General features: G+C 61.2%; 1 protein-coding gene across 1 annotated transcript in view; it reads left to right on the top strand.

Moving 5' to 3' along the window:
- The first annotated feature begins 872 nt into the window (after positions 1 to 872).
- The window catches only part of ALPK3 (alpha kinase 3), a 32,199-nt gene continuing 22,435 nt past the window's right edge, over positions 873 to 10,636 (top strand). Inside the window, exons 1-3 of the mRNA XM_054694711.1 lie at positions 873 to 1,006; positions 4,738 to 4,776; positions 6,756 to 6,877. Coding sequence (XP_054550686.1) covers positions 873 to 1,006; positions 4,738 to 4,776; positions 6,756 to 6,877 — 295 coding nt within the window. The remainder of the gene's footprint in view (positions 1,007 to 4,737; positions 4,777 to 6,755; positions 6,878 to 10,636) is intronic.

Genomic DNA, 10,636 nt, shown 5'->3' with positions numbered 1-10,636 from the left:
CCTCCTCCTGGTGGGGACCCTCCGGAGTCAGAGCCCAAGGTGGGCAGGGTCAGGCTGTTGCCATGGGAACCACCAAGTTAGAGTGGGGGAAGAGTCCTTTCCTAAAAGATGGGGGCATGTGGGTGCAGTTTCTAGAACTTTCTAATGCTTCTAGCCGCCCAGCACCAGGTACCTCCTGGATGCTCTTGGGGGTGTAGGAGAAGCAAGATGGATAAACAGACTGAGGTCACTCCCCATATTTAGAACCATGCTGAGAACCTTGCTCTCAGAAACTGTTGAATGACTGACTAGTTTCTGGGGGTGTTGGGGCTCAGCTCATCCCCCTCAGGTGCTGGGGAACAGGGGCTGAGGGGTGGAGACGCAGGTCCAGTTACTGTAGGGTGTTTACTGAGCCCGAATCCATGCTAGATCCCGGAGAGGGCCACAGACAGCCATCCAGAGGAGTTCTGGCTGCCGAGGGCCCCGGTGGCCATGGAAGTGTGTGGGTGAAGCAGGCCAGGGCCAGGGCCAGTGAGGCAGCAGGGGAGGGTGCGCCCTCCTGCTCTCCCACTGGAACCCACCCGAGTGTCCACCCGCCTCAGGGCCCCCTTTCTTCTGGCCTCACAGGCTTTCGGGACTGCTCCCCGGCTCCTTTGCTCTTTCTCTTCGGCGAAGTTTCTGGAAGGCTGGTGAGCTGTCTGCCACGGGTGGGGAGCCAGGCGGGCAGGTGCAGGAGGCTTTCAGGCCACGAGAGGGGCGAGGCCTGCATGGAGGGGGCGGTGCGGGCCGCGGGGCCCGGGGCGGGCCAGCGGGGGAGGGACAGCAGCAGGTGACCGGCAGCCCGGCTATAAATAGGGGGAGAGGCTGGCGGCGGGTTGGCAGGGTGCGGCAGCATGGGGTCGCGGAAGGGGCCCCGCAGCTGGGCGGCCAGGGCCGGGTCGGGGGGCGACGGAGAGGATGAGGGGCCGGTGTGGACTCCTAGCCCAGCCAGCCGAAGCTACCTGCTCAGCGTGCGGCCCGAGACCAGGTGAGGCCCGGGATGGACTGTGAGACACTGGCCCCAGGCCAAGGGCAGGGCCTGGACCCGTGGGCCGCAGGCCTCTGGCTAGGGAGGCTCGGCAGAGGAGAATGACCCTCCTTTGGGTGGCTTCACAGGGTCTGAAGCTGGCTGCCACCCCCCCTCCCCATCAGCTTCCACAGTCCCAGCTACTCCCTGCTTCCTCGGATTCCATAGTGAGCAACAAGGAGGCCAGAGGGACTGGAATTCCTCCCTGGCTGGGAGGAGGGGAGCATTCACCGGGCGGGGGTGCTGGGGAAGGTCGCCCTGGTGAGGCTGCTTAGCTGGGAGAAGGGCCCAGGATTTACCAGAAGTGAGCCTGTGCCAGTTAGGTTCTCCTTCGTCCCAGGACTGGTCCCCCAGGGTCTCTTGGGGTGCTGGTGAGGGGCTGCTTGGCCCTGTCTGAAGATCCCCAGCTTGAGGTGCGAGAGGGCCAACTGCCCTGGCCTGTGGGGAGAGGGACGCCAGGCGAGGGTGGACGTGAGGGCCGGCACTTCTCTCCCCGAGAGGTAGAGGGGCTTGGAAGCTTGTTGAGGAGCCAGGCTGCCCCCAGACGGCGAGGCAGAGACCACAGAGGAGGCCCCGGGCACAGGCGCTGGCCCACGCATCCCCATGGCGACGGCCCATCCCGCTCGCTCCGGCAGCCCGGTGTTCCTCCAGCAGGAAATGTGACGCTGGGAGAGGTTGTGCCCCAGAAGCCGTGGCGGGTTACCCCGAAAGCAGCCACGCCTCTGGGAAGCCGCCTGGAGACTCGCCTGCGTCCCAGAGCAGCACTAAACAGGCACCAAGGACGTTCAGGAAAAGTCCCAGGCGCTTCCCCGCGGACTGGCTGAGCTCTTGACCTTGGAGCTGGAAAAGTTCGAATGTAACCGGAACCGGTTTCTGCCTAAAACTCGTCAAATGGTGTCACATGTCTGGGGAGAGCTGAGGGCTGTGTTGGTGCTTGAGTCAGTTGCACAGCCGGGTTGCCAGGGAGCAGGCCCTTCCTCCCACCAACGGCTCTGGGAACCTGGAACAAAACTCGGGTGTTTGCTCAGGCCTTGGTGAGGCCGCCGCGGCCGGCCGGCGGGAGCCTCACGCTGTCGCGCCGTCACGGGCTTGTCAGGGCTGTGCCTCCGCGTCTGGCCTTTGTCAGCCCCAGCAGACACGTCAGAGGGACGCGGCCTGCTGAGAGGGCCTGGGCAGCAAACCAGACAGAACAGGGAGGCCAGGGATCAGCACGGAGGCGGGGGACGCTACATCCACCCTCCAGCCGTGTCCACCCCCGTCGCGTCCACCCCCACTGGGCGGTCCGGCGGCAGGAAAGTGTGAACTGAGTGGCACACGTTGCTGGAGCACGGCGGGTGCCTGCGAGGAGCCCGCAGGCCAGACTCAGGCACTTCCTCCCCGCGTGTGGAGAGCCGGCGGGGGCGGGCTTTCTAGACTGGGCTTGCTCCTGCCAGCTGGCCACAGACCCCCAGGTCCTGAGGGACACAGAGGCCAGGCATTTCTGGCCTCCAGGAGAGCTCTGGGCAGAGGCAGAAGGAGGCCATGAGTGGAGGGGGCGGGGAGAGGGGAGGGGACAGGCCCGGTTATCCCGTGAGGCCAGCCACTCCTTGGGAGCAGGTACCCCCACAACCTGCCTGTAGGGGTGGGAGAGGCCCAGGAGGTGGAGACAGGGTTCCCGGAGGCCGCTCCTGGCCGCTTGCAGCCCCTCTGCTCGGTGGGGCCAGACGGCGTCCCTGGCGTGCTGGAGGCGGGCATCAGGCCAGGGCTTCTGGGGCCTTTTATGCCCCAGAATATCTGAAGCAGGAGAGACGAGAGGCCCCAGCCTCCAGGCCAGCCCCCAACCCCTTCTCTCCCTTCTGGGCCCTGATTCCTGCTCCGTAGAATGCAGGTGTCACGAAGGACTCTCAGGTTTTCAGCCCCAAACTTGGTGCCCCTGGTTCTGCCCCCTGAGGGTCGGTCAGCGGGTGCCAGGCAGGTCTTCCGCCTTCCACCTGACCTGGCCGCTGGCCGCCGGCAGAGGTTGCCTAGAGAAAGCAGGCCCGGGGCATGGCCCAGCCCCCTTGCAGCCCCTGGGTTCCCGCCTGAGTCAAGGGGCTGAGTCTCCCCCTCCTTCCCAGGGAGGTATCCAGACCCAAGGGAGGGGCGGAGATGCCTCAGGCAGGGGCTCCCGGCAGCCTCCAGGGGCTTTGAACCCCGGAGAGGCCGCTGCACTCTCCGCTCCTCCCCATCCTTCCGGGAACAGCAGCTCCCCGGCGCAAGGCTGTCCTGCTGGAAGGTGCGCGCCCTGCCCACCCTCCTCCGCCCTGTTCTCTTTCTCCCTGGAGCAGGCGGAGCGCCCACGCCAGCGCCCTGAGCCGGGGCCCAGAGGCTCCGGAGAGCCTGGTGGAGCCCAGAGGGCAGGACTGGGTGGAGCAGAAGGAAGGAGGAGCACGTTGGGAGCGGGAGGACCAGGGCTGGCTCTGAGGCCGGGAAGGGGCGTGGCCCTAGCGGGAGAGTCGGGCCTGTCAGAGTGGATGCCCCCGGGGGGGCCAGAGCGGTGGCGGGCGTGGGCGAGGGGCCTCACGGCCCGTCAGGTGGTGGAGACATCACAGCCGTCGGTGAGACAGGAGGGGTGAGGGTCGGGCCCGGAGCCCCGTAGCAGGGGCGCGGGGAGAGGGAGGAAGAAGGGCCAGCAGCTGCGGCTGGACTCTGGGCTAGAGGGGGCAGGGGAGTCCGAAATGGCGGCCTTGAGCTTGGGGGAGAGCTGGTGCGGCCCGTGCACCCAGGAGCGGGGCGGCGGAGGAGACGGGCCCGGAGAGCCCGCTTGGCGGGAGGCTCCTTGCGCGGAGGTGCTGAGGGAGCGTGGAGCAGGCCGGCGGCTGGCGGAGCGGGAGAGCCCTTCCCCTGGGGGCAGTGTGGTGGGGTGGCTCTTGAGGGCCGTGGGGGCCGTGGGGGCGGTGGGGGCCTCATCATCGATCCCCCTGAGGCACCTCTCCCGAAAGACAGAGGCGAGGGGTGTGACTCCTGCCTGGTGGGCCGGGTCTCCACGAAGGGTCTGCGGTGGGGCCTCGCGCGGCGGGGGCCTCTGCCGGCCCTGGCGGTGCCCACGGTCAGCTGCCCCGGGCAGGAGGGGTCAGGGCCACGGGCACAGGCCTGGCGCGGCTGGTCTGACGGAGCCGGGAACCTCCCGGCTCCTGCTGAATTAACTGCTTTGTTTTCTCCTGTCTTCACCCCTAGCTGGTTTGCCTTGCGCGGCTCTTTAACCTGACGTTAACACATTAATGGGCCTCCTCCAAGCCACCCGGCTCCTTCCCATCCGCTAGGGGATTTCCAGGAATGGGGACTCCGCTCCCCAAGGCCCACGGTGGAAGCAGGAGCTGCCCCCAGGCTGGCTGGCCTGGGCTGGGGAAACGGGCCAGGCAGCGGTAAGCCCCATCTGGGGGACTGTGCCCCCGTGCCCGGGGCACCCCTTCTCTGAGCGCAGCCCCGAGGGGCCTCCTTCCCGCCTAACCACCTTCCTGGATCTGCTGCGTTTAACGAGCTCTTGGTTTCAGATGCGCTGGCGTCCGGTGCAGAGGCCACTTGCTCCCGGCGGCCGGCGGGCCGGCTGGGCCCCCTCACTAGCGCGGCCTCCGGGCCCGAGGGCGGCCTGCTGCCGCTCCGCACGCTGGCCACTCCCGCGTCCTCTCTCCTCGCTTTTCGGCCTAATGATTCCATTTGCTGTTTTTGCTTAGCTTACCGAGCAGCCGGCTGCCGCCCCCCGGCTCTGGAAGGTAAAGGCGAACATTCTGTTTCTCGGACTGCTTTTCTCTGGGCCTGGGTGCTGAGGGGCCTCTGGGTGGTGGCTGGTGCATGAGCCAGGCTGCATGGGGCGAGGGGCGGCGGCGGGGGGAGCCCGGGCTGCATGGGCTGTTTGAAAGAGGGCAGAGACCCAGGGACAGGCGGGGTCCCCGAGGTGCCCGCCCGGGAACAGGCCGCGGGACCAGCCCACGGTGTCCCCCGCCCTGGACCCGGGGTTTCTGTGCCCGCACACCCAGATCTGGTCCTTTCTTCTGACCACGGTGGCAGCCCCTACAGCCTCTTTTCCTTTGGCCCCTGGAGTTCTCTCTCCAGCTCTTTCTCTGAATCTCCTCTTCCTCGGGCTCCCCCGGCCACGGCAGACCGGGGCGGGGGGTGGGGGTGGGGGGTGGTCTCACCGGGCCTGCGGGCCTTGCCGCTGAGTGAAGAAGGTCCTCTTGCTCCCCTGCTGGGGCCTGCCCTGTACCCCAGGCTGAGCTGATTGTGGTGACCTCAGTGGGGACATTTCCTGACCCCTCAAGCCTCACCCAGACACTGATAGAGCTGGGGAGCTGGCTGCAGCCCCTCGCCACAGAGAAAGATCTCGAAGAGCTGATCACGTCCAAGGGGCGGTGGCACCACCCTGTCTGTGGGTGTTTGATGGGGGCACGCTGAGGAATCTTTGTCCCGCGGGGCTCATGGCAGAGACAGGGCTTCACAGCGAATCCAAGGTGGGGTCCAGGAGGAGAGTGTGGGGGCTGGAGGGGTGGCGAGGCGCCAGGCCAGGGCTGGCCCCGGAGAGCCCAGAGAAGCCGCTGCTTCCGGTGTTCTCTTGAGCCCCGTGACCAGGCCAAGGTTCCCTGAAGTTACAGGCTTGGAGGGACTTGGAGGTGGGGGGGGCAGACTTTTCTGCACGGGGGTGTCCTTGCAGGCAGGGGCTTGGAGTCCCTCCCATGCCCCAGGGGCTTAGAGGGCGGGATGGGGCCCAGAGGCAAAGGTGCTGCAGGCAGGGGCTGGCCCGGTAGGCCGAGGCTCGGAGAAGGCAGCCCCGTGGATGGGTCCTCTGCTCTCCACCCTGCCCTGCATGCACCCCACTGCTCCGTGGGGGAGAGATGGCAGTGGGCTGGGCACGGCTTGTCACTGGCTTCGTGGCCTAGCTTCACGCCGGGCACCTGTCCCTGCTGTCTGTGGAGGGTGGCCTGCTCACGGCCAGAAGAGAGCACCCCAGGCACTGAGCACCATGGCCGAGGGGTGGGCAGATCAGGACCTGGGTGGCGGGCACGTGGGCACGACACCCTGGCTTTGCAGGCCGATCTGCTTGTGGTTGGTGGCCGGGTGGGTCCTGGAGCCGCAGCCAGACCCAGGACGAGTGCCATCCAGGACAAGTGGGGTGGAGCCATGCCCATTGCAGATGCCGCCCTGCTCAGGGCAGAATTCATGGGAGCCTCCTGTGTGATCCCCTAGGAAGAGAGCGCCTTTGGGTGTAGACCTGGCCTCGGCTGGCTTCTTTGTCTATACGAGCCTGTGCGGACAGCTGAGGGGCTTTAGGAGAGGCCCCTGAGCCCCTGGCCCCAAATGTCCTTGGGGTTGCCCCCTCACCTGAGATGAGGCTCTGCCATGCTGGGGTCTCCATCTTGGAGGCTGGGCCTGTTCAAAGTGTCTCCCCTGCACGCGCTTCCTGGAGATCGGGGTGGAGGGTGACGCGCAGCCCCCAGGACAGGATGGGGATGGGGGTTGGCAGTCTGGGCTGTGCAGGTGCCACCCCCGCCTCTTGTGATGGGTCTGGGTCCCCACTCAGCCCTGGGGAACTGGCCCCGCCCCCGCCCTGGCCCTGAGCCCAGGCTCCGGCACAAGGATTGCTCTGGTGCTGGTGCGCGGCCTCGGGAAGAGGCTGGGCGGGCAGGGGGCGGCTGCCCAGGCGGCGCCGGGGTGGCATGGGGAGAGGGCTGCTCTGAATGGCCCGTTGCCTTTCCAGGAGCACCTTCTGCTCCATCATCGCTCAGCTCACAGAGGAGACCCAGCCGATATTTGAGACCACGCTCAAGTCCCGGGCTGTGTCTGAGGACAGCGACGTCAAGTTCACCTGCGTTGTTACAGGTAACGAGTCCGCCGGTTCCTCCCTAGCAGCAGGCCCCAGGGGTCTGGAGGAGCGGAGGGAGTGTCTGTGTGCCCCCAGGGGTGCTCTGCATGGGCGGTACATCTCGCAGGTGGTGGCTCTGGCACGCACGGTGCTCCATGTTCCAAGGGGAGCAGCTTTCCAAAGTGAGAGCTCCCAGCTCCTCCCCAGGTGGCCCCAAGTTGCGACCACGTGGTTTGGGGCCTGAGGGGAAGGCCACTCCAGTGCAGTGGGTGCCAAGGGGCGCTGGGCCTGGGCGCCGGAGTGTTAAGCAGGTGATGTCACCTCTCGGCGGCTTGTCTGTCAAGGATGTGACAGCGGCGCAGTAGTGAGACGGAGACAAGGACATGCAAAGGGCGGTCCTGCAAGGTTAGGTGCCGAGGGCCATGGGAAGGGGGACTATTAGGTCCCCACGGCGCTCAGCTCCATGCGGGGGCTTCAGGCTGGAGGAATAGGAAGGGCGAGGACGCTGGGAAGGTGCCCCAGTCTCTAAATGCCCACCCGACCTGCTTCAGGATCTGCAGGGCCCTCAGCTGGGGACCTGTGCTAGCAGCAGGTGCAGGGGCCCAGGCAATCCCCTCTCTGGGGGGCGCCTCGGCCTCTAGGTGACCAGCTGCTGCTGCTGGGCCTGACTGTGGCCCTGCTCCTGCTCAGGGACGGCTCCCATGCGCGATTCTGGAGCCGCTGTTCTAGACCGCTGCGCTCCAGCCTAAGAACACGGCTGTTCAGGGCCAGGCACCAGCCTGCCCAGCCTGTGCGTGATGCCGTGTGTGCGGTGCCCCCGACATTATTGCTGGATTCTTGCACAACACTGTGAAACAAGTGCTATTATTAGTTGGGTTTTACAGAGACTGGAGCCCGTGTGGCGCTTGCCAGTCTGCAGCAGCAAGGGGAGCTGCCTGCTTCCTGCCGGGTCTGTGGTGCCCGCTGTGCCCGCATCTCCAGGGTTACTGTGGCTCTGAGGACTTTTTAGAAAATCTCGACTTGCTCATGACTCTGCTATTTCCTCTATAAATTCCTGAATTCTCCTTTTTAAAGAAAAGTAATTTTTATTTCAGCAAGTTAACACACGCATGTAGTTCAAGACTTCAGCTGATACTTTGCAGGCATATATCAAAATACAGTTGTTTGCCAGTTTGTCATCCCAGAAGCAAGTGCTTTGGGCTGTGTCAGCTGTTTCTTCCAGCATGTGGCGTTTCTGTGGCTGCTGCTGGCTCCTGAGTCTTCAAGGTCAGGTGCTCCCCAGTCCTGCAGGGTAGGCAGGAGATTAGCGCTCGTTACCAGCATTTTCACCCCTGCCCCTCACTTCTCAATAGTTCATAATTTTTGCTCAAATCAGTGTTTACTGTTTCCCTATTGTGCTTATGCGATACTCGTAACCCAACATTGTCACCACCATGATTTTATTTCTTATTTCTGTTTTCCCTAAAGTTAGTACTTTCCTTGTTTCTTTGTTTAGTCAGCTTTTGAGCCTCCATTGCTACCTTTTCTTATACTTTCTATGAACCTTTTAGTACAGTTGCTCTCCTTGGAGTCACGCCTTGGAGATCTCACCTCTTCTGCCTGAACTGCGGCCTTGGAGGCACAACTGGTGTCCCGGCCCTTTACTTTGCCTGTCTCGGGGATTTGACCCATCTCCTGAACCCTGTGTCTTCCTTCTTGGTTCACTCTCTGGCTTTTATTGAACTCCAGTATCCGCCGATGATTTCTTCAGGTCCTAAAGATGATGCAGGAACAGCTGTGGGGACCAGTTCTCGACCTGCCCCTCCTTTGAGTCATTCTGTCCCTTGTGACTCAGTTGCCCTCTGTCTTGGGGACAGAGGTCATCCTGGGGACTCTTCACCTTCATCCCATGGGTCCCCTTTACCTTGGGCCTGTGATGAATTTTTATAGTCCACATTTTTTTCTCTCTCGGTTTAAATTCTTGTTTTTTAGCTGTCCAAAAACATTAGAAAAATGCCTTTTTCCCCCCTTCTTTACTCTTGATGGGGTGTTTAGCTGGGTATAGAACTCTGAGTTTTCTTTCTGTATTTTGAAGACACTGCTCCATTGTCTTCCTGCTTCCCATTGCTGTCCAGAGCAGGATGGCAGTTGGAGTCCTGATTCATGAGCCTGGTTTCTGTATCTGGAAGCTCGTAACAGTGTCTGACCTGTTACAACCAAGGATGCCTCTCAAAGTGGTCTCATATCCTAGCATCTTGCACTCCTTCACTCTAGAAGCTCTTTGTCCTAGGGCACCCGAGATGGCTGATGCTGACTCCTTCTGTCCTTTTCCTCTGCTCTTTCTGGAAGCCTGTCAGGTATTATCTGCTCCCTTTGTCTTGTTCTTTTATTTTCTTATCCTTTCTTCCCCTTTCATGTAGTTGTCTTTTTGTTCTATTTTCTGGGAGATTTCCTCAGTGTTACCTTTCAACCTTTCTACTGAAATTTTCATTTCTTTTTTAAAATTGAGGTATGGGGCCTACCCTGGTGATGCAGGTGGTTGAGCGCAGTGCTGTGTGAAGCTGTCTACAGCCTCTGCAGCATGGGTTCGATCCCGGCTTGCTGGCGAGAATCCCACATGGCACAGCAGACCTCGCCTGTCTTGCCTGCTGCTCCCCTCAGCAGTGTATTTCAGTAGATCTGCCTGTCCTGCTCCCCGCTCTGTCTCTGATGAATCTTCTCACCCTCCCGCGCATCTGGCCTGTACCCTGGTTCTTGTATGGATGCATGAATAAATAAATCTTAAAAAAAAATTGAGGTATGACTGACACATAACATGAGTTTCAGCCTACAACCTAATGACTGAATATTTGTTTATATTGGGAATGTTTTGATTAACACCCACCACCACACATAGCTACACATTTTTCTCCTCCTGATGAGAACTTTTACGATCTATTTTCTTAGCAACTTTCAAATATGCAATACAGTATTGTTAACTGTAGTTGCCATTCTATACTTTTTTTTTTAATTTATTTTTTTAAATAGAGGCATGTTTTATTTATTTATTCATTTATTTGTTTGTTTGTTTTTGTTTATACATGCACTGGGTACAGTCAGAAGCGCGGGAGGGTGAGAGAATTCACCAGAGCCAGAGCGGGGAGCAGAGCAGGCAGAAGGACCGAAGTACACTGCTGAGGGGAGCAGCGGGCGGCAGGAGAGGTCTGCGCGCCATGTAGGACCCTCCTCCGGTGGCCGGGGAGCAGCCGGGGATCGAACCGGCGCCGGAGAGGCCGCGGGCAGCTTCGCCACCCAGCGCTCAACCGCTGCGCCACCGGGGAGGCCCCCATTCTATACTTTATTATCATATCCCCAGCATTTATTTATGTTATTATTGCAAGCTTCTACTTCGGACTCTGTTAAGGTTGCATCTGAGTGTGCTTTTAAAATCCTTTTCTGTAGCATCCCGTTCTTTTCATGAATGTAATCTCTTCTCTTAGCTCCCTGAGACTAAATGTGCCTTCTCCCTGCACAGCCCATGTTTCTTCCAATCACCTTCTTCCTAGTTAATTGTTTTGGTGCTTAATCTTTTCTTCACAGGCTTTCCTCAGCTACCTAGGAATCTTGGACTGTCAGATAAGGGTTAATGTGAGAGACCAAGCAGCCAAGTGGAAGTTATGGTGAGGAGGAGGGCTCAGAACTCAGATGTCTGCTGTGGGGTGACTGGGTGGCACTGTCGGCAGAGAGAGTTTTTCTGTCCCTTCCTCCAGGACTCACTCCCCTCCCTTGTGGGTGCTCTTCCAGGCCTTGACTGGAGG

The sequence above is a fragment of the Talpa occidentalis genome, unplaced genomic scaffold (assembly GCF_014898055.3).
Source record: "Talpa occidentalis isolate TD23 unplaced genomic scaffold, MPIMG_talOcc4v2.1 talOcc4.14, whole genome shotgun sequence".
Taxonomy (NCBI): Eukaryota; Metazoa; Chordata; class Mammalia; order Eulipotyphla; family Talpidae; genus Talpa; species Talpa occidentalis.
Note: the sequence above shows the minus strand (reverse complement) of the source record. Positions and strands in the feature narration are given on the sequence as shown.